Raw genomic sequence first — 21904 nt, forward strand, 5'->3', positions numbered from 1 at the left:
TGTCAGCCATGTCAATGTCATGTTAAGTCTGATTCCTACCAGTTTATGCCTTAGCTGGATTGATGGAAATTCTGGATTTTCCATACCACTTTTCTTTTTTAAAATACTTTATTTTTATTTATTTATTTATTTGGGAGAGAGAAAGAGAGACAGAGTGGGCATGCCCGGACCTCTAGCCCCTTCAAACAAACTCCAGGTGTATGTGCCACTATGCGCATCTGATTTATGTAGTTTCTGGGGAATCGAACCTGGGTCCTTGGGCTTCACATGCAAGTGCCTTAACTGCTAAGCCCCATTTCCAGCCCCTCAGTGTCATTTTTCCATGAAGTGGTCTGACAATATCTGATTGTATCAGAGACAATTGAGAATACAATGCACTTGACTGTTTTTGGAAATGCTTGTTTTATTAAATTGCGGGAAACTCTTTTGCACAGTCAATTAAGAAATCGATTGCTATATCATGGTTATTTTATAAAAATATCCCTCCTCAGCTATGGCCTTATGTTTCAATAGCAATCTTTAAATAGTGAAGGAAAATGTAAGAACTATTTGATGCTATCAAAATGGCATCACTGAGCAATTTACAGCAGCCAGAAGGGAAGGTGAGCATTAAGGTTAGAATACTAGTTTCTTTCAAGTCCTTGACTGGAACCAAATCTCCTGTATCATAATGTTTGGGAATAAAGACTTTGAGCCATTGATTATGAATCAGATTAGTTATTTGGGCAAAGGGTCTCCCTAAAACGGCCTTCTGCATTTACCAGGTGAGGACAAAGCAAGCAGGTGTGAAGGAAATTGGTTTCATTTTCAAGCAATGCCCATATACCTATCTGCATAGCATAAAACTGTTTCTAGAATATCATAAATGATAACCTGAAGATCAGTGGTCCAAGACTAAGCTGCAATTTGGTAGTTTCAGAAACAAAGATACAGGGCTGGAGAGATGGCTTAGCAGTTAAGTGCTTGCCTGTGAAGCCTAAGGACCCCAGTTCAGGGCTCAGTTCCCCAAGACCCACGTTAGCCAGATGCACAAGGGGGTACACACGTCTGGAGGTCATTTGCAATGGCTAGAAGCCCTGGCGTGCCCATCCTCTCTCTCTCTCTCTCTCTCTCTCTCTCTCTCTCTCTCTCTCTCTCTCTCTCTCTCTCTCTTTCTCTCTCTCTCATTGTCACTCTCAAATAAATAAATAAGAATAAACAAAAATAAAACAAAGATACAGGGCTGGGGAGTCTGCTCAGCAGTTAAAGTCACTTGTTTATAAAGCCTGATATAAAGCTGGGTTTGATTTCCAAAAAAGTAAAAAATATTAAAAGCAAACAAAAAGAGACAGAGTTACTATGAGGATAAAACTGTTAAAATTTTGCCTAAATTTTTCCACATTTTACCTGAGGCTAAATTCCCCAGTGCTAAGCATTTCTGACATCAATACTGTTCAGTGGTCATCTTAACTGGATTTCTTTTATCTGTTCAATATAAATAAAGTCCTTCGGGTTAGTAAAAGACTATCAGGTCTGCATTTCATTTCTAGCTAAGAAACACATGATTCCACTATCTGTACACGAATTGTTTTTATATTTTAAAAATTCATGAAAAAAATAACTTTCCTATAAATTTTACCTTCTGAATTAATATTACAACTGAGGGAACAATCATAATTCATGAGCCTGACATATGCAGAAGTATTAAAATTTGAATATCATATGTGTCCAGGAACTTTGTGTCAAGAGCCTGTTTTAGAAGTTAAAATGGGAGAGTAATGATTTTCTAGTTGCAAAAGTTCAAGGCATTAGCCAGACATGGTGGCTCATATCTATAAACCCAACACTTAGGAGTCTGAGGTAGGCAGATCACCATGATTTGAAGGCCAGCCAGGGCCTCAATCAAACAAACACACACATAAACAAAAGAGTTGGAGGCAAAGCATTAGTATTCAGTTGGTCATAAGAATGGAAAAGACTGGTCATCTGTTTTCCTTTGTAAGATCAATAACAATAATGTAAAGAATTCAATTCACCATCTATATCAGTCCTTCCTGTTTTCTTTGGAACTGATTTTCCTGACCACTCAGTGTTGCATATATCCCAATATGTTGCTTGACTATTAAGATGTTAAACCATACTCTCCCTTGATCTCTGCTGTCCAGATGATTACCCTCTCTCATCAGAACTATCTTGATGTTATAGTTGATTCTAAGCCATATGTTTAACACAGTGCCTGCTGAATAAAACTATTTCCATGAGTACTTTTAAAGCCCACCACTTTGGTGGAACATTTTCAGACCACACTCAGCAGCATTTTTTCACCCTGTGTCCTTCCTCCTGAAGGCAGTGTCCACATCTAATTCATTTGTCTTCAAATCCTACTTACAAACATTCTCCCTCTCTATTCCTCATTTTTCTCCTCTTCCTTGACAGTCATATGATTTTTTTCTCAGTGTTGATAAGCACTATGGCTCAATCTAAGTATCTGAGATAATTCACCAGTCAGGGGCACTGAGTAAAGCAGAAAAATGAAAATGCACTGGACAGGTAAGAAAATGTCAGGAGTAGAGGCATCTCTGTGTAGTAGCCAGGGGCTCTGGTTCTAAAATTGAAACAGAGTTCAAATTCTATCTGCAAGGATTGCTTCTTTATTTTCATGGAAAAAATATATCAGTGTTTTTAATTCTTTCTTTTGTAAATAAAGATTACATGGTTTGTTAGTCAATGAGACTGCCGTAAGGTTCACCTACAACTGCAGTATCCTTTCTTACTGAGGACATGTCCCAAGACTTCTAGTAGGTGCCTGAGACTAGAGATTGTGTCATACCCCATGTACACTAAATTTTTACAGACATATATACCTAACATAATTTCAAAATTGTTTAGTATATTATTTACTTATTTATTTGTATTTATTTGAGAGAGAGAAAGAGACAGGGAAAGAGAGAGAGAGAGAGAGAGAGAGAGAGAGAGAGAGAATGGCCATGCTAGGGCCTAAAGCTGCTACAAACGAACTCTAGACACAGATACACCTTGTGCATCTGGCTTACATAGACCCTGGTGAATCAAACCTGGGACCTTTGACTTCACAGGCAAATACCTTAACCACTAAGCTATCTCTGCATCCTACCTATCATCTATTTTAATTATAATTTAGTTATGCTTAAAACAACAATAATACAATAGAACAACTATACACAATGTACTATTATTGAGGTTATGTTCCTGTGGTCTCTCCTTTCTTTCTCAGAACACCTTATGTTACCATAATCATCTTCATTCTGATGGTGTAAAATTACAAGAAGCCCACAAGATGAGATGAAGTGAGATGAATGACATGAGCAATGAGATGTGGCATTAGGCTCCTCTTAACCTTCTGATGATGCTTCAGAAAGAAGAGCATCTGTCTTGGGCTGTTCTGGATCACTGAGCCATGATGGCAAGGATAGTTGGGTGCCATGAGGAAAACAGTGTAAGTGGTTGGTTACCTTTGATAGTTGAACTTACCTGCCAAACACATTGGAAAAAACATCACAACCAGAAGCTGTTGTATCATCTGTCCTTTTTAACTTAGCACCATGTTTCTGCAGTTGTAATCAAAGTGATCATAGGTATAAACTCAACACCGTGTTATATGTGAGGATCCTGTTACATATTTTTGCCCTTTCATGTCTATGAAATTAGAAACCTTTCAGAAATTGGGGTAATAGCCACATTACTGGTTTTGGTTTGGTTTATTTTCTTCTCATCTTTGTCCTTTTGCTTCAGATGCCACAACAAGTTCCTCTAAATCATTTGTTAATGCTTTCCCCCCCCCCCAAATCATTTAGAAAGCATTTTATTTATTTATTTGAGAGATAGAGAGTTATACAGAAAATGGGGCATGTCAGGGTCTCTAGCCACTGCAAACAAACTCCAAACATGTGTGCCACCTTGCACATCTGGCTTACATGGGTATGGGGAATTGAACTTGGGTCCTTAGGCTTTACAGGCAACTTAACTGCTATGCCATTCTCCAGCCCTATTAACACTTCCTGATAGCTTCCAATATGTTTCATTTCCTTATCATGGATCTTAAACCTTTTTCTGTGGCTTGCCCTGCCCCATTAATGATTCTCCTACTTTCTCCATTAATCCAGGGGAAGTGTCCACAAGTATTTACAACTTCATTCTATAAGTTATTTCTGATGCACTTGCAGTTTCTGGTATTAGTACTTCAATTGCAACTCTGACGAATATTTCATCATCAATAGTGAGTTATTTCTTTTGCTGCATTATGTCTACACTAAGGCCTGCATTGTTGATTAAGTGTCATCAGATACCAAGTAAGTGCATACAGCTTGCCAAACTAAACAGCACCCTGGACAAGGAGATAAAGCACTGAGGTCATATGTGGAGGTAAAAATATGACTTGGATATATTCATTTGTGCAGCAGATTAATTGGGTAGCCAGCTACACTGTACATTATTAATGGGGCTTTAAATTCTGACCTTTCCTTCTCCGAACATTTTTTATTTGAGATGAAACACTAGTAGAGCCATTCCACGACGTAAGTCCTTGTCACCGACGCTGAGTGGTTATGCATCTAGAACAAGATGGATGATTTGTCTTTGTGTGTAAAAGCATGGGCATGATTCACTTTGTGAACTTTGTACTGTAGTGTTGCCACTTAGCCCATGGCATCTTTGTGCTTGTATGAACGTAGGATCTAATGAGCATTGTCTAGAGGGTTTGGTTTCATGGGAACTGAAGACATGTTTTAGAGAGGATTCTTTCTCCTTCAGCAACTTCATCCTTTCCAGAAATAGGGCTCTGGTTTTGTTTTTTGTTGTTGTTGTTTTTTTTTTTTTAATGGAAGGCATAGCTTCTCTAGTAATTGTTGTATCTTCAGACCAAACCTAATCCAAATCTTTGTAAACATAAGTACTAGACAAGCTCAAGGCTTTCTTACACACCGTATTTTTGGCAGTTAGCATTTGGATTTCCAACCTGTAATTTTAATGCCTTTTCCATCTTAAATATTTCTCACTTACTATGGCTATCACATTTTTAATTTGAAGGATGGCAGCAAAACTAGTACAAATTTATTTTCTTCCTTCATAATTTTATGTATAAAGATTTACTTATTTATTTATAGATATTTTATTTATTATCTGTTAGAGATCGATAGATAGATGGATGGATAGATAGATAGATAGATAGATAGATAGATAGATAGATAGGGAATGGAGAATGGGTTGACAGGGCCTCTAGCCATTGCAAATGAACTCCAGATGCTTGTGCCACCTTGTGTAACTGACTTACATGGGTACTTGGGCACTGAGCCTGGGTCCTTAGGTTCCAAAGGCAAGCACCTGGACCACTAAGCCATTTTTACTTCCCTAAAGATTGACTTTTACTGTAGAAATTAGCAACCTCAAGTTATGGCTGTTTCTCTTTCCTTATTAATCAAGACAATTCACTGTTTCACTCAATGTAAATCTTCACAGGTTATCTTTGACACATATGAATTGCCAGCATCAGGATTCTTGAACTTCAGGATCATTCATTTTGACAAAAAATCATGATGACTTGAATGCAAGTGTGTGACAATTGACCTGTCAGTGAAGATGGCCATCAAGGCACTGATGATCATGCACAGCAGGAGCCCACTTGATAGAGGGATGATGCATGTCCCAGAGTGGGACAGCCAGTGAGATTTCATCATTCCTATCAAAATGTTGCACAACTTGAAATATTATAGTTTATTTCTGAAAATTTTCATTTAGTATTTTCAGACAATAGCTGTTCTGGGTAACTAAATTCAAAGTGAAACAGCAGAAAAGAGACAGAGGATGTCCATGTTGACTGTGAAGATAGCACTTAGCCATGGTATAACCCCTAAAATGTAATCAAGGGATAATCCTATTTTCACTATTATCACTAATATAAAGTATGCACATATTTATGCAAAATTGATCAGAGGCAAACTGAAAATCATGAAATTTAGAATTTCTTCCTCTACAGTGTAGAGAAATAACTTATGTTGCAATATTTTCAAAATAAGAATATATTTTCATCTTTTCCCAGAAAAACATCCACTGCTTTTAAGGTAAGCTAAACTCTAAAAGAAGAAAGTGCTTTATTTTACAAATTCTTTCCATCCAAATAGCCGTGCTTTTCTGGAGGTACATTTGAGAGTGTAAATTTACTATTAATAAACATGAAGTGACTACTTTATTTATTTGCAAGTCAGATTGCTCCTTGGAAGATGAGAGGGCTCGATATGCCTCTCTGTCACCAGAGGACCATGACCCAGTTCAGGCAGCTCAGGAGCGGTTTAGAAGGCAGAGCATCTGCCGTGTCCAGACATTCATTCAGCATTCCTTTTTTTTTTTTTTTTTTCAATTTTAAAGAAACCCGTGCTTCAGCTATTTTGATACTGTTTATCCCTATTTCTTAAAGAAAGCAGCTTTGGCATCAGCAGCTGATATTGGAAGATAATTCAGGAAAAACTGAGTCTTAGCTGGGGCTAAGTCCTTTTATAAGCATGCTACCCTAAGCTCTTAGATGTCTCCTGGATAGAGGTTTAACGCTTTCCAGCATGGGTTATAGAAGGCAAAAGGAAAACAGCATGACAGACCCTTCCAATAACAAGCAAAAACTGTGTTTTAGGGGGTTGGGCTTAAGAGAGAAGTTAAATTAAAAAACAGACACTACAGACCTGAGGCCATAAAGGACAGTGCCATCTGGATGCAGACGAATCATACGGTTTTTGACAGTCACTCCATGCACAAATGACTTCTTATCATTCAGGAAGTAGGTATCGGGAACCCAGAGCTGATCTGCCACTCTGTTGTCCAAAGTCAAATTTAAAGGTATTACATTGTAGGACAGCCTCTTATCTCTCCATGCTTGCTGAAAGTACATTGTCAAGGTATAATCCTGTGAATATGAGAAAGAAAAAAAAGATCATTTTATACCATAATAGATTTGCAGGGTTCTTTAATTTAGTTAACTCATTCTTATTTATTAAGTACCTACTATGTGGCATATATATATATATATATATATATATATATATATATATATATCATATTATATATATATATATATATATATACACCATATTATGTGTTATGATAACAGAAATGAAGAGAAAACCATCGGAAATTAATTATGCATGTCATATGTTTCAGAAAAATATCTGTTAAGGAATATATACTTCATAATTAATTTTGTTTTATCCTAAAGCACAATACACAGGATGATTTTAGGTAAGACATGATGTCAACTTAGAAAAAAATAAAATAGCGATGTACTTGTTTTTTTGTATGTACTAAGAGAATTAAGCAGCATAACAAATATAAGATTTCACGCATTGATTCTTTCAACAAATGTTTAATTCATTTCTGGTATGTAGCAGGCACTGTGGAGGAGCTGGGATAAAAGTGGTAATCAAGACAGATCAAATGCCTGCTCTCAGGGAATTTTTAAACAAAGCATAGATAAATGAACAAAATGTCCAATGATGATGCAGTTCATGAAATAAATTAAGCTGGGTTTAAAAAAAAAAATCAGCTATCCAGATGATGGAGAAAGGCCATGCTAAGGATCTGAAATGATACTGACACCAGACAAGAAACCCAAACCACTGACTCTCTGGAGAATATCCCAAGCATAGGAGAGTCCACAAGGCCCTGACATGGGCATGGGTTTCATATATTTGATGAACAGAAAGGAGTCCTGGGAAAGAGAGAGTGGCACATGGAAAGATTTGGAATAGGGCAGTCAGAATGAGTCTCATCTAGATTATACTTTAATAAAAGAACTAAATTTAAAAGTTATTGGTAATAAAGTGTAAACACATGCTTGTGAGAATTTAGGAAGAGGACAGCATTTATACAAGTCAAAGAAGTGAAACCAGCCATCAACAGACTAACCAATAAATAAAATGTAAAATATTGGGAATAAAGAAGTTCAAACATCATTTTTGTCTATGATGTAAATTCAAACCAGCCTGGGATATAGGAATCCCTCTCTCAGAAGAAAAAAGAAAAGGTACTACATGTATGCAGCAGAATTTTATTTACCCATATGAATAAAAGAAAACTAACATCGGCAAAAATATGAAGGGAAATGGGAATTATTACGTTAAGTGTAGAAAGCCAGACCAAGAAGGACAACACTTCGTGTTTTCTTTCATAGATAGATCCTGGATTTTAAAGTGTGACTATGTTTATGTAAATGCATATGCATATAGATAGGAAGTGCTAAGAGGGTGGAAAAGAGATCTGGAATAGAGGAAGGGAGTGTTTAATAAAATCAGCTGACATCGGAATTGAAAAGGATGCCTATTTTGGGAGAATGGAGAAGGTGCTAAGGAAGAGAGTGGGAAGATTAACAAGAAGAAAGTCCATATGAAAATCCCATAATGAAACCCATTACTTTGTATGCTGATTTTAATTTTTTTATAGAAATATAAAACTGGTCGCAAAGTGGTTAATTGATTATTGTACTAGTTATAAGTTTGTTGATAGAATTCTAAGTAGGTTAATCTAAGTGAGATTATGCAGAGAAGTGGAATTTTCGCTGAGACTTGGGTAGCTTCCCAGCTCTCTAAATAATGTCTCCTTCAACACACCATGAAAATTTTATTCACAGGATCAGAGATCAGCAGTCTGTGCTGGGCTCCTGGGTTTCAGGCGTGATGAGCTGCCACAGAACGAGTCCTCGTCTCCGCTCTTAGGTACACAGTGACATCATCTTTATTTATTTATTTTTTTGCCTTGGTTTGATTTAAGTATAAAATGCGCCTTTAATAGATGTCAGATTTAATCAGAAACTACTATGAAAACTAAACATGTAACTTTTAAATGACAAGATGCTATCTATTATGAACAAGGCATTTACATATATATTGTGACACATTTTATCCAGTACTGGCCTCCAGGAATAATGTAACTGATCTTTAACCTCCATTTGAATGACTAACTAAAGGACAGGACATTAATTTGAAGTACAATAATTACAGTTCTACTTTGAAGTCAATTCACAAGGCCATACTTGAAGGCCTTTAAAATGAGAATCTTCTATTAAGCATCTCAGAAGGTGAGTCTAGGAGTGTGGTATGGAAGTGAATAAGAGAATGGAAAGTGTGCCTGAGTGCTTTCTAATCACAGCTTGCTAACTCTGTATATTAGAAACAAAATTTCTTGTGAGGTCCCGAGTTCTCCCAACTATGTTTGGGATTTATATATTCTGACTTAGTTATATCATTTAAAATCATGGTTTATAAGATATTACTTGCTACAAACAGCCATAAAATATATAATTAACTGTTAAAAGATGAAATATTTTCCTTAGCTTTGTAAGTCTACCCATTCTGGCCTCATTTAGAAATCAGTGTAAGAGCTTCTAAATTTGCAATCAAACTTCCATTCTAATAAGAGATGCACTAATATTTTTAAGGCATACTGGATCGTTGAGTGTAGAACTGCTTTAGTGAACACATCACTCAGTGCTTCAGACTTCTGACACAACTGAGAGAAAAAGTATAAAGGCAACTTCCTGAGAACCATTCAAAGTAAAAAGTAGTAGATGAACTAAGGAAAAAATGTAAAGGAAAATCACCACAAGTGTGATATTTTATTTATTTATTTTTATTTGTGGTGTGTGTGTGTGTGTGTGTGTGTGTATGTAAACACATGCACGGCCAAACAATATACACCTGAATAAATGTAGACATATGCCATGTTCCTGGGTACAAAAGTGATAATTGGTAATTGCACTTTAGATAAAATCTAATCTCTATCCTATCTCTGAGAATTATTTTGTAGTTATTGGTAAGACAACTCTAAAATTAATATGGAAAGAAAAGTAATGAGAGTGGCCATTTTTTTTTGCACAGAAAAACAACTTTGGAATACATAGGCGGGCCTGTCCAACTTAGGATGAAAGTAAACTAATACATAGACCAATAAAAGAGAATACAAAAAAAAAATGCCCCACACACCTATATGTTTATTTCCAATAAAGGAATGAAGGCAATTTATCAGTGAATCTATAAAAGTTTTAACAAATGGTTCAGATTGAATACAATATCCATAAGGAGGTAAATTGAAGGGTAGATGGATGACAGATGATAAACAGATTGAACAATAATAGACAGGTGATATGCTAGATAACCAGATAGATGAAAAATAGATATAGATAATTTTCAGAGATGAAAGATCCATAAATGATGATAAATAGACACAAAATATAGATGATAGGGTTGAAATGATGGTTTAGTAGTTAAGGTGCTTGCCTGTGAAGCCTAACGACCCAGTATTGACTCCCCAGAATCCACATAAGCCAGACACGCAAGGTCACTCACACACACAAGGCAGCACACACGCGTCTGGAGTTCAATTGCAGTGGCTAGAGGCCCTGGTGTGCCAATTCTCTTTCTCTCTATTACTCTCCTTCATGCTCTCTCTTTCTCTCTCTCTCTCACAAAAAAAAAAAAAAAAAATCTGATAACTGGACAAAAAACTGACAGATGATAAAAAGTTTGACCTATTTTCATATCTTACAAAAATAACTATAAATAGGTCACAGAGTTGAATTAGAAGTATAAAATTATAAAACCTGGAAAAGAAAACAAAAAGAACACTTGTGACACTGAGTTACACAAAGTAATCTTAATTACAAATAAAAATAGACACTTAACAGAACCAAAAAAATAGCAACTTGTTTATCAAATTAGATATGAACAGGCACTTAAACAGAGAAGATATCAAATGATATGTAAGCATATGAAATGAAATCTTTAGTTATCCTGGAAAAAAATTAAAAATCACAACAAGGTACTATTACACAATCATTAGAAAACCTCAAATAAAAATATATCAAAGCTACTGGTAATTGTAAGTGCTGGCATCCCAGGCCATATAAGAAGAAACACAAATCTACCAGGTCTTTGGGAAACAATCTGACAATTTCTCTTTCCTTAAAAAAAAAAAATCTTGTTTTTTAAGATTTTTTTTTTGTTTATTTTTTACTTATTTGAGAGTGACAGACAAGAGAAAAAGACAGGGAGAGAGAGAGAGAGAATGGGTGTGCCAGGGCCTTCAGCCACTGCAAAAGAACTCCAGATGCATGAGCCCCCTTGTGCATCTGGCTAACGTGGGTCCTGGGGAATGTAACCTACATCCTTTAGCTTTGCAGGCAAGTGCCTTAACCATTAAAACATCTCTCCAGCCTAATCTGACAATTTCTTATAAAGTGAACATCAGTCAATCACACTACTATATGCAGGGTTAAAGAGTTCCATTCCAAAGGCCCAAACTGAAAGACACCCTAAAGTGTGCTAGCCACAGAAATGATAAATAAAATGTGGGAAATAAGGCTGGGGAGATTGTACAGTGATTAAAGGTGCTTGCTTGAAAGCCTGCTGGTCTGGGTTCAATTCCCCAGTCCCTAAGTAAAGCCAGTTATACAAAGTGGCACATGCATCTGGAGTTTACTTACAGCAGAAAGAGGCCCTGGTATGTCCGTTCTCCTCTCTTTCTTTCTCTCTTTCACTCTGTCTCTCATTCTCAAATGAATAAAAATACTTTTAAATTGCTGCAAACAAAATTTGGTGGCTTTAGGGCTGGAGAGATGGCTTAGAGGTTAAGCATTTGCCTGTGAAGCCTAAGGACCCCGGTTCAAGGCTTGATTCCCCAGGACCCACGTTAGCCAGATGCACAAGGGGGCACACACATCTGGAGTTCGCTTGCAGTGGCTGGAGGCCCTGGAGTGCCCATTCTCTCTCTCTGTGTGCCTCTTCCTCTCTGTCACTCTCATCAAATAAAGAAAATTGGCTTTATAAAACATAAACCCTATAGACAAGCCACTAGCCAAAATAACCAAAAAGAGAGAAGACAAAAGTTAATAAAGTTAGAAATGAAAAGGGGATGTTAAACTATATTGCAGTGAAATGCAAAGGATCATTAGGAAATATTTTGAAAACTTATGCTTCAAAACACTGAAAACCTCATCTGGATGTGGTTGATGGCACATGTCTTTAATCCCAGCACTTAGGAGGTAGAGACAGGTGGATCACTATGAGTCTAAGGCCACCCTGAGACTACATAGTGAATTCCCGGTCAGCCTAGGCTAGAGAGTGAGACCTTACCTTGAAAAAAAAAAAAAAGAAAGAAAGCACTAAAAACAAATTAAAAAAATTCCTGGACTAGATACATATGAACTACCAAAATTAACCAAGATAGAAATACATTCAAGGCATACATCACAAGCAATGAGTATGAAGCAGTAACCAAAATTTACACCCAAAGAAAATTCCAAGACTAGACAGATTCACCGTCAATTTATACCATCCTTTCAGGAAGAGCTAACAATACTTCTCAAATCTTCCCACAAAATAAAAAGGGTGGAAAATTTACAAAATTTACTCTACAAAACCAGATTTACTCTGTTACAAACCCAAATATGGACACAGTAAAAAACAAACAAACAAAAAACTATAGAATCAATTATCCTGATAAACATAGCCACAAAAATTCTCAAGAAATCTGGCAGACAAAATTCTAGAACACATTAATTAAGACCATATGGCATTAGCAAGTTGGTTTCTTCTTGACTTGGTTCTATACATGAAAAACACAATGTTCAGTAACTAAATTTAAAAGACAGAAATCAGAGGACCTGTACTGCTCTGAGCCCATTAACATTTTGTTATGGAGGACTAAGGAGGACAAAAGGAACGTGACAACAAAATAGAGGAAGGACTCCCTTAAAAGAGGATTGTCTTGGTCTGGGGAGTCTACTCAGCAGTTAAGGCACTTGCCTGCTAATCCTAACAACCTTGGTTTGATTCCCAGTAGCCATGTAAAGCTGGATGCACAAAGTGGCACACACATCTGGAGCTCATTTGCAGAGGCAATACACATTCTTTCTTTTTTTTTTTAACAAAAGAGGAGTGTTTTTAGTGGATGGGAGATTCAGGGGAAGGGAAAAATGGATAGTGGGATCAAACACAATCAAGTTACAGTATGTTCATAAATTAAAGTTATCAATTAAAAAGGAAAACTAGGGGCTGAAGAGATGGTTCAGTAGTTAAGGTGATTTCCTGCAAAGGCAAAGGACCCCAGTTCAATTCCTCAGTACCCACATAATGCCAGAAATACAAGGTGACACATGCACATGGCATTTGCTTCCAGTGGCTACAGGTCCTGACCCACCGTTCTCTCTCTTTCTATCTCCCTCTCTCTATCTCTCTCTCAAATAAATAAATAAATAAATTTAAAATATTTATAAAATATTAAAATACTTTTAAAAAGTAAATAAAATACAGAAAACTAGGGCCAGGCATGGTAGCATATGCCTTTAATCTCAGCACTTGTGAGGCATTGGTAGAATCACTATGAGTTCAAATCCAGCCTGGGACTACAGAGTGAGTTGGAGGTCAGCCTTGGCTAGAATGACATGCTATCTCCAAAAAAAATAAATAAAATAAATAAATTAAGTAAATAAATAAATAAATCAACAAACAACCAAAAAAAAAAAAAAACCCAGAAAACAAACTACTTGTTGTTTTAAATTTCCTTCAGTTTTGGTTTGTTTGTTTTGTTTGGAATAAAACTGAAATTTTATAGTGCACGTATTCTCTAGAAAGTCTCCTGGGATGTGTTGTGTATTATATACATTATGGAAAGGGTAGACAGTGCCACTTATCTATTTCTTGGTGATCTTAATTTTAATATTAAGTTAGTAAGTTATTGTGGTATCTACAAAGCTTCTCCTCTTGATAATGCTATTTTCATTTGTACTGAAAAAGTCTTGGGAGAGAGACTGGGGAGACAGGTCATTTGACAAAGTGTTTGCATTGTAGCGAGAGGAAATGAGTATGATACCCCCCATCAAAAATAAATAAATAAAAATCTGGGCATGGTGGCATATGCTCGTAATCCCAGTGCTACGGAGGTGCAGATGTGTGTTCCTGAGCCTCGCTGGTGACTGTAAGACCAATGAGGGACCCTGACTCTTAAAAGGTGATGGTGCCTGGAAACAAAACAAAATAAAACAACAAAAAAACAGAATTGTCTTTTGGCCTCCAAACATACACAATCCACACACTCATGTGCATGCACACAGAAGCATCCACATACAAAAATATTGGTGTAATATAATAGCTACCTTTTTGTTTTTGTTTTTGTTTTTCAAGGTATGGTCTCACTCTGGTCCAGGCTGACCTGGGATTCACTATGTAGACTCAGGGTAGCCTTGAACTCAGGGCGATCCTCCTACCTCTGCCTCACAAGTACTGGGATTAAAGGTGTACACCACCACGCCCGGCTTGGTTACTTTTCTTAGTGTTGTGACATAGTAACTGACAAGGGAGATATTTTCGGAGGAAGAGAAGAAAGAAGTAACTTAAGGGAGGAAGGGTTTATTTTTGCTCATTGCTAAAGGTACGCAGCCCATCATTACAGGGAAGGTGTCATGATTGGGTCATGAGGGAGCAGAGAACAGTAAATGCTTGTACACAGCTTGCTTTATACTTTTTAAATATTTATTTATTTGCAAAAGAGAGAGAGAGAAGGAGAGAAAAAGAGGGAGGGAGAATGGGCACCCCAGGGCTTCTAGCAACTGCAACTGAACTCCAGATGCATGTGCCACTTTGACAATCTGGCTTTACATAGGCACTGGGGTATCAAACCCAGGACATTAGGCTTTGAAGGAAAGCATCTTAACCATTTAGCCATCTCTCCAGCCCCCATGCTTCCTTCTTTTTATCAGTCCAGTATCCCAGCTGTTAACCCAAAGCCAAGACGGATCTTTCTGCATCAATGAACAAAACAGAGGAAACCCCTTATAGATTTATCCAGAGATTTGTCTCCTAGGTTGTTGTAGATCCAATCAAGCTGAAAATTGAGATGAACCATCACTGGTAGATAGTTTAAGATCATGCAAAGCAATAACATTATTACTCATTTAATAACTAAAATCACAATGTTTTTTGAACTCTTCCTTCACCATAATTTGAAGCAATATATTTACTTACATTGACCATATGTAATGATTAATAAGACAAGCCAACAGAGGGAAACACAAACACATACTTTATCGTTAAATAATGAGATGAGTCTCCCTTACGATCACTTTCCCTCTTCCTAGTAGATTCATGAACCTGTGCCATTGTTCTGACAAAGTACAGAGCAGTCCATGCTGATCTATGGCACAAAGTCTCCTTGGCCTCAACCCTGTAGACTGCAGTTGGTCTCTACCACAAAGCCTCAGCCCAACCCTTAATCTCCTTGACGGCTGTAGCTTTCCAAATACTTTTTTGGTTTTATTTCTGCTCTAGTGGACTCAACATTTTTATTATAACCTATGGAATTTTCCTGGTTTGTTCTTTCTTCACCCCAAATCATGGTTATAGATTTGGGAAAAAAATATCAATATACATACATTTTTCTATCTAATTTTCCCTGCCTGAGGAGAAAAAAGCAGAATAAGGAGTTGGTTTCACATGTGTTTGTTTGCCATTTAAGGATGGATGCATGACAATCTACTATGTTCTTTAATGGCCAGGGTTAGCAATGTATTTTTATTGACAATAATGTTTAGGGTGTTTAATTTATTTTATCTATTGTAGCTAAGCCTTGAAAATTACTGTTACTGTGCTCAGATTTTGAGCTTTGGTGAAAAACCGTATTTGTTGAATTGTTCTAGATAACAGCATTGTATCCAAAATTAGATGTTTTCAAAGAAACCCCACTCACTCTCTGCGCTAAAGCTTTTTTAATTTAAATAAAAACATTAACTTCCTTTAATTACCCCTTGCAGAAACAACATTGCCCAGCAAACTATCACTTATTTCCTTTAGCAGATGGTTTATCAAAACTGAGGTTCCAAGCTGAGAATACGAATTCTGCTTCTTATAACACAAAGTTAATAATGTTCTCGAGGCAGTGAGTATCTATGGTTAAGAAATATAATTACACATAATTTAAGTGGAACACATACTTCATGTGAATAGAACTTCATGGTTGTTCAGCACACACATTCATAACCTTGACTGTCATTCTGGACATAGTGTGTTAATTTGAGGTAGTTTTTAAAAAAAGTCATTTTCAGTGAAATTAAAAACTGTAAGGTCAAATAATTTCACATTAAAAATCTTTTGTCCATCACAGGTTAGGGACAAAACCTTTACATTTGGTATGTATTATGACCTAAATAATAATCTATATTAAAACCTAACTTTATATAGGATGAGTAGTTTCTAAATCATTTTCTGTGACCTTTTTGAAGGGCAAACTTTATAACTTTTCCACATGTACCCAGAAATATTTAAACACATACTATGCTAAGTGGACAGAAGTACAACTGCCCAGTATATGGAATACATTTCTTGTAAACATGGAAAAACCACAGAAGCCTCTAAAATTAATACTTTCTTTTAGCATTGTCAGGTTTCACTCCAAATAACACAAATTTTTAACATATGTTTCCAATAGTAACAATTAATTATAAAAAAAAACCTGTTAGATATAAACTATTATAGGACCTTTGTTACTGTCTCATTCTCCCTCTCTCGTTTGCCCTATAGCATAGTAAAAACAGGAATATAGATAGAGATCCCTGGGTGAATATAGTCCAAAGGTTTTGAGTAAACATTTGATAAAATCTAAACTTACTACCATGGCCTTACATGGCCTGACTACCCTATTTCACTAAACTCACCTCCTACTCTACATTCTTTTCATTCATTGCAAATCACTAAGCCAATTCAAATAGGCTTTGACTGCTTTGGAAATACTTTAAATCTCCTTTCAGACTTCTGAACACTGTCTTAGCTGACTGACAAACTATATCCCCAAGTGTGGTCAGAAATCAAATCAAAGTACAAATTCACTCAGCAAGCTTTTCCAACTCCCAACCCCATGTTATGTTATCAGCTCTCACTTTTATTATATTCTCAGCACTTTGCATTTGAAGACATATACACCTATTGGTTTGTGTGTCTATTTATCATTTCCCCAGTTGGAAGGTAAGTTCCATGAAAATATGTGTATGTATAGATGTATCAGGTATCCTCCTGCTGCAACCAAGGAAGGACTAGATCTATGTGCATCGTTCTGTGTCCGACTTTATGTAGAGGCTGGGCAACTGTACCCAGGCCTCGGGTTTTGCTAGCAAATGTCTATAACCACTGATTTGTCTCTTAAGCCTACAATTTGTTTTCCATGGACACCATGAAGCTGATTATCCTTGATTTTCATATTCCCTACATGATTTTCAAAGTTGTATTTCTTAAATGCTTTCAAAAGTCATTATTCCTAAATCCCCAGGAACTTTGTTCTTCCTACTCACTGGCATTTGGGAGTTAGTTTTCATCTGTTCCTTTTCCTAATTTTTTAGGCACCTAAGAGACACTGACATTCTCTGTTTTTCATAGCTACTCTAATATTATCAGCAAAAGTCTTAAGACTAGTAGAGATACGGATATATAAAAGACAAAATTGATGTTTGTAAGGCAAAAGGCACTGTGAGAGACATGCATGTGTTCCCACAAAGCTGGTTTCATATTCATAGCTCTACAAAATACTCCATCTTCCATATCTGAGCCCACAAACTGCTAATCTAATTAAAGGTCCTGATGGAAATTTCCACACTCTCAACCTGTTAAACTAGAATGTGATGGAGTACAACTCTGCTCCCCTCAATGGAAGCCAGCACAGCAGATGTTCAATTGCAGCATCTTGAAGGAAGCACATGGGAGCAGCCCTGACTAATTGTTAGACACACATTTGGGATATGGGGCTTGAAACTAAGTTCACCCATCAGGGAAATACAGGTTCAGAAGTGACTAATTCATTCCTGTTTGTGAAACCAAAACACGCAGGGCCAAGGCCATGAGCATTTCCATTCTTCTGCTAATTTATTTTGTAGTTTATTGCAGACTTAACCATTCACTGCTACTCAGTGATAGTGGGACTAGCTACAAAAAAATGGCTTAAAAAAGTACAGAAAATATAGCGGGCCAACTCTTTTCTTTATATTAATAAATGATATTCCTAGCAGTGGAGTGGGATCACAATGATATAATCAACACTAAAATTATGCCCTGCATGCAAGATCTATTGATCATTCACATATGTTTATATGTTTATCTCCGATTGCTTTGTAATATTCTGAAGCCTAACTAGTTTGAACTCAATTTCTACAAGTTTTTCCTTTGACATGCATCATTTCAACAATCATTACAATAGATCTGAAGTTGCAGACTAGATTTATTGCCTCCTAGCCCCTACAACACTTTGGGTATGCACCTAACCTCCTAGGACAGCCTGTGCTGAAAAACAAAAAAGTGGAAAGATTAATTAGTCCACTTTTAAAAAGTGATTTGTAGACTATCTGGCTCACATGCCATGTGCTACAAATATCAATTGTTATCAGCCTTTCCATTTTCCAAGAGATATACCTGAGGTAAAACAGTAGCTCAAAGCCATGATTTCTCTGTCAAGTTTATTGGCCATTTGCCATCATTGTCTTAGCATTCCACCAAGCCATCTCTAGAACACTGTGGTGGTTTGAATCAGGTGTTCCCCATAAACTTCGGTGTTCAGAATGCTATGTTCCCAGCTGGTGGAGATTTGGTAATTAACATCTCCTGGAGGGAGTGTATTGTTGAGGACAGGCTTATAGGTGTTATAGCCAGTTTCCCTATGCCAGTGTTTGGCACACTCTCCTGTTGCCATGGTCCACCTTGTTGGCCAGGGGGTGATGTCCACCCTCTGCTCATGCCATCATTTGGCCCTGCCATTGTGGAGCTTCTCCTCAAGCCTGTAAACCAAAATAAACCTCTTTTCCCCAGAAGCTGCTCTTGTTTGTGTGATTTCTACCAGCAATGAGAACCAGACTGCAACAAACACCCATCTCACTTCTAGTTTAGATTTTGATCCAGTTATATCCCAAGGAAGGGAGCAGGTGTTGGGGAGAAGGAAGAGGATGAAGAAAATGAAAGGAGTAAAGAGGAGAGGAAAAGAAAATTTAAAAAGAAAAGTGAGGAGGTACCAGAGGAACTCTCGAGGCTGTCTTTGGGCCTCTAAAACACACACACATACACACAGACACACACACACAACTCCCAAACTGAAACTACATGGATACCACAATGTATAGACCTAAATTTATACAAAAGATGTTTCTGTTAATTCCCTGACACTGCAGAATAAGCAAAATGCCCCTACTTTGTGCAAAAACTCCCTCACTACTGACAGGCCTGCAGTAAGTGAGGTATGTAGGATGCTGCCTGATCTAATGGATTCATTCGGTGTACAACGCTGACCAAAGAGTTTATTCTATTTGAAAATGGAGTTGCTGTGGCCAATGCGTTGTGGGCAAGAATGGATTCTTAGAGCTTGATGGTTCAGATTTCAAAGAGAGCTTTTATTCTGCTGACAAACCAGGGCTCTGAGGCCCATATTATTATTAAGCATATCACCCTACATCATTCACAATGTACTGCTTGTGTTTTTCCTTTATTTTTTTCTTTTGTGTTTCTCTTTTTATAAATCTCCCATGGGATTTTCTACAATGGATCATGAATCTGTTGGTTGCACAATAACGATTTTACCACAGATATTGTGGAGAAAAACAAAATATCTTATTTAATTTTCCATGAGCATTTGTTATGCTTGGTGGTAATGCTGACATCATTCTGTTTATATTTCAAACAAATGCATCACCTTATCTATGTCTTCTTGAGATGAACAGAGCAAACCCAATCCTAATTGACCATCTAATATTTTCCTTTGATTCTCAGCAGTGATATTTTTTCAAGAAAAGTAAAAAAAAAAAAAAAAAATAGCGTGAAGAATCTGAGAGAGAGGAAGTAAGTACGAGGTTTCTCCTGTTCCATCTTTCAAACACTCATTTTCATGCTGCTTAGTATGGGCCAGGTTCCTTCTCTCTGAAGCAGCAGTTTCTGAGGAGATCTGACAGAACTAAAAGGAATGGGTATTTTCTGGCCCGTATAAATTACCGTTTTCAGACTTTCAATAACCTTGTGGAAGCCGAGAAGCTGCTAATTTGCAGATAGAGGCTGGAACAAAGAGAATATGCTTAGTTGAGGCTTCTAGGAGAATGCATGATGGGCCAAGATAAAACATAAATGTAGATGACTGGGCTTTGAAGGCAAAGCCATTTATTTTTATTGACTCCAAAGTGTAATTGAGCAGAGTTTTACCACTCCTTCTGCTTGAGTCAGAAATTCTTCATAGGCTCTGCTCCACTCATGGGCTAGGATTCCTGGGACTGTGCTGACTCCCTTTCCTTCATGGGTGTGACCACTCTCACCACACACCCTCCTCTCTGCAAGCACTGGGTCCACATCTCCATAATTCTTAAATTGTAGCCCCTGCAGCATCTGTAGGCAGGATGGGCAGCAGTTTATTTATTTATTCTCTCTATTGTAAAATCAACACAAGATATTGAACTGTATGTAAAAAAAAAAATTTTTGAACAAATTTGAAATAATTCAAATTAACAAAGTAACAATGAGAACATAGGACCTTGCCTTTAAGTTACTTTTCAGTGGAAGACTTTCAGTGTTATACATTTAATATTTTATGCCATGTGAATGAAAAATACACACACACACACACAACTTCATGAGCTATATTCTATGCATCCATCATGGCTGGACAAACTTTTTAAAATGTCATTTCCCCTCCCACATCCACCCCCTTGTTATCTTTGTGAAGCCATTAAACACCTACGAGTATAAAATCGTATATTCAGACCATGGAGGGCCTATATTTCCTTTTGTTAACCTGCATAGAGGCAGAGTTCCGGTATGAGGGAGCCGCATTGCTTAGTCTCATCACAAAGGAAAGCTGTCCACTAACAAATAAATGATCTTACTGGTCTGCTAAAAAAAAAAAAAAGTAAAGAAACAAACTTGCAATGTATTAACAAATACTTTGGGTTGATTACAGAAAGTGCTGCTACCATGGAATGCAAAGTTTAGTACGTTTACTTGTCACCTATTAGTTCAAAGTCAGGATAGAATGATGACTTTGATAAGCAGATTTCCCAGCATCCCTTGTGGTCTCTAGTAGGAGGGGTCCTGCACAGTCTCCTCTGCAAACTGGAGAACAATGTCTGCAGCAGGAGGCTGTCCTCAGAAAGAAGCACACTTATGTGCTCCTGTGCCTACTACAAAGTAAGGGCTTGGCATGAACGCTGAGCAAATGAAACTGCAAACATTCTCAAGAAGAAGTCTAATCTTTCCTCATATTGAGCCAAAGGCACATATCAATGTTTCTTTACAACTTCTTATTGCTTTACTCTCTTACTTCCTAGGATGAGTTTTAAGACACAGTTGATTGCAAAATATGTCTACCAGGAGCAGGCACTGAAGCCAGAATCACTGAAAGGATAAATGTGGCTGTGTCAGGTCATTAGTACACTTCATAAACTTGCCCTGAGAAATAAAATATACACTAAAAAAATCATCAAGCTTTATAGTTTATTAACAGATATGATGACCTTTATTTTAGCATATGTAAAAAATAAAATTATGGGAAACATATCATTGTTGTCAAATAAACTGTAGGGTAAACAATTTGTTTTCTTTTAAGCAGTATTAAATTTATACTTCCTACTTGCCTAATAGGTATATATGGTAGAGGATAAGCAAACAAAAACTCTCATAAACATTCAGGAATGTAAAGGTATACCTATGTAAGAGTAAGTGTATTAAGACAAACATGTGGTCATCAATTATGTATTAACCATCATGGCAAGTATAACATAGGCCTAGCTTTCAAGTGCTAAGCACATTGGTTTCCATGAAAACACAGATCAAAGGCAACTAGTTGACTGGGATTACATATTACATATAACCATGAAAAGTGAAGAAGCCTTCTAACAATTCCTTGT

The 21904-nt window shown here is 36.9% G+C and overlaps 1 protein-coding gene across 4 annotated transcripts in view; it reads right to left on the minus strand.

The window, feature by feature from the left end:
• Gabrb2 (gamma-aminobutyric acid type A receptor subunit beta2) overlaps positions 1–21904 on the minus strand; it is a 202683-nt gene that overhangs the window by 118724 nt on the left and 62055 nt on the right. For all 4 annotated transcript variants that reach the window (XM_045153034.1, XM_004661049.2, XM_045153035.1 and 1 more), the window contains exon 5: positions 6687–6907. In XM_045153034.1, the coding sequence (XP_045008969.1) occupies positions 6687–6907 (221 nt within the window). The remainder of the gene's footprint in view (positions 1–6686; positions 6908–21904) is intronic.

Source organism: Jaculus jaculus, chromosome 6 (assembly GCF_020740685.1).
Source record: "Jaculus jaculus isolate mJacJac1 chromosome 6, mJacJac1.mat.Y.cur, whole genome shotgun sequence".
Taxonomy (NCBI): domain Eukaryota; kingdom Metazoa; phylum Chordata; class Mammalia; order Rodentia; family Dipodidae; genus Jaculus; species Jaculus jaculus.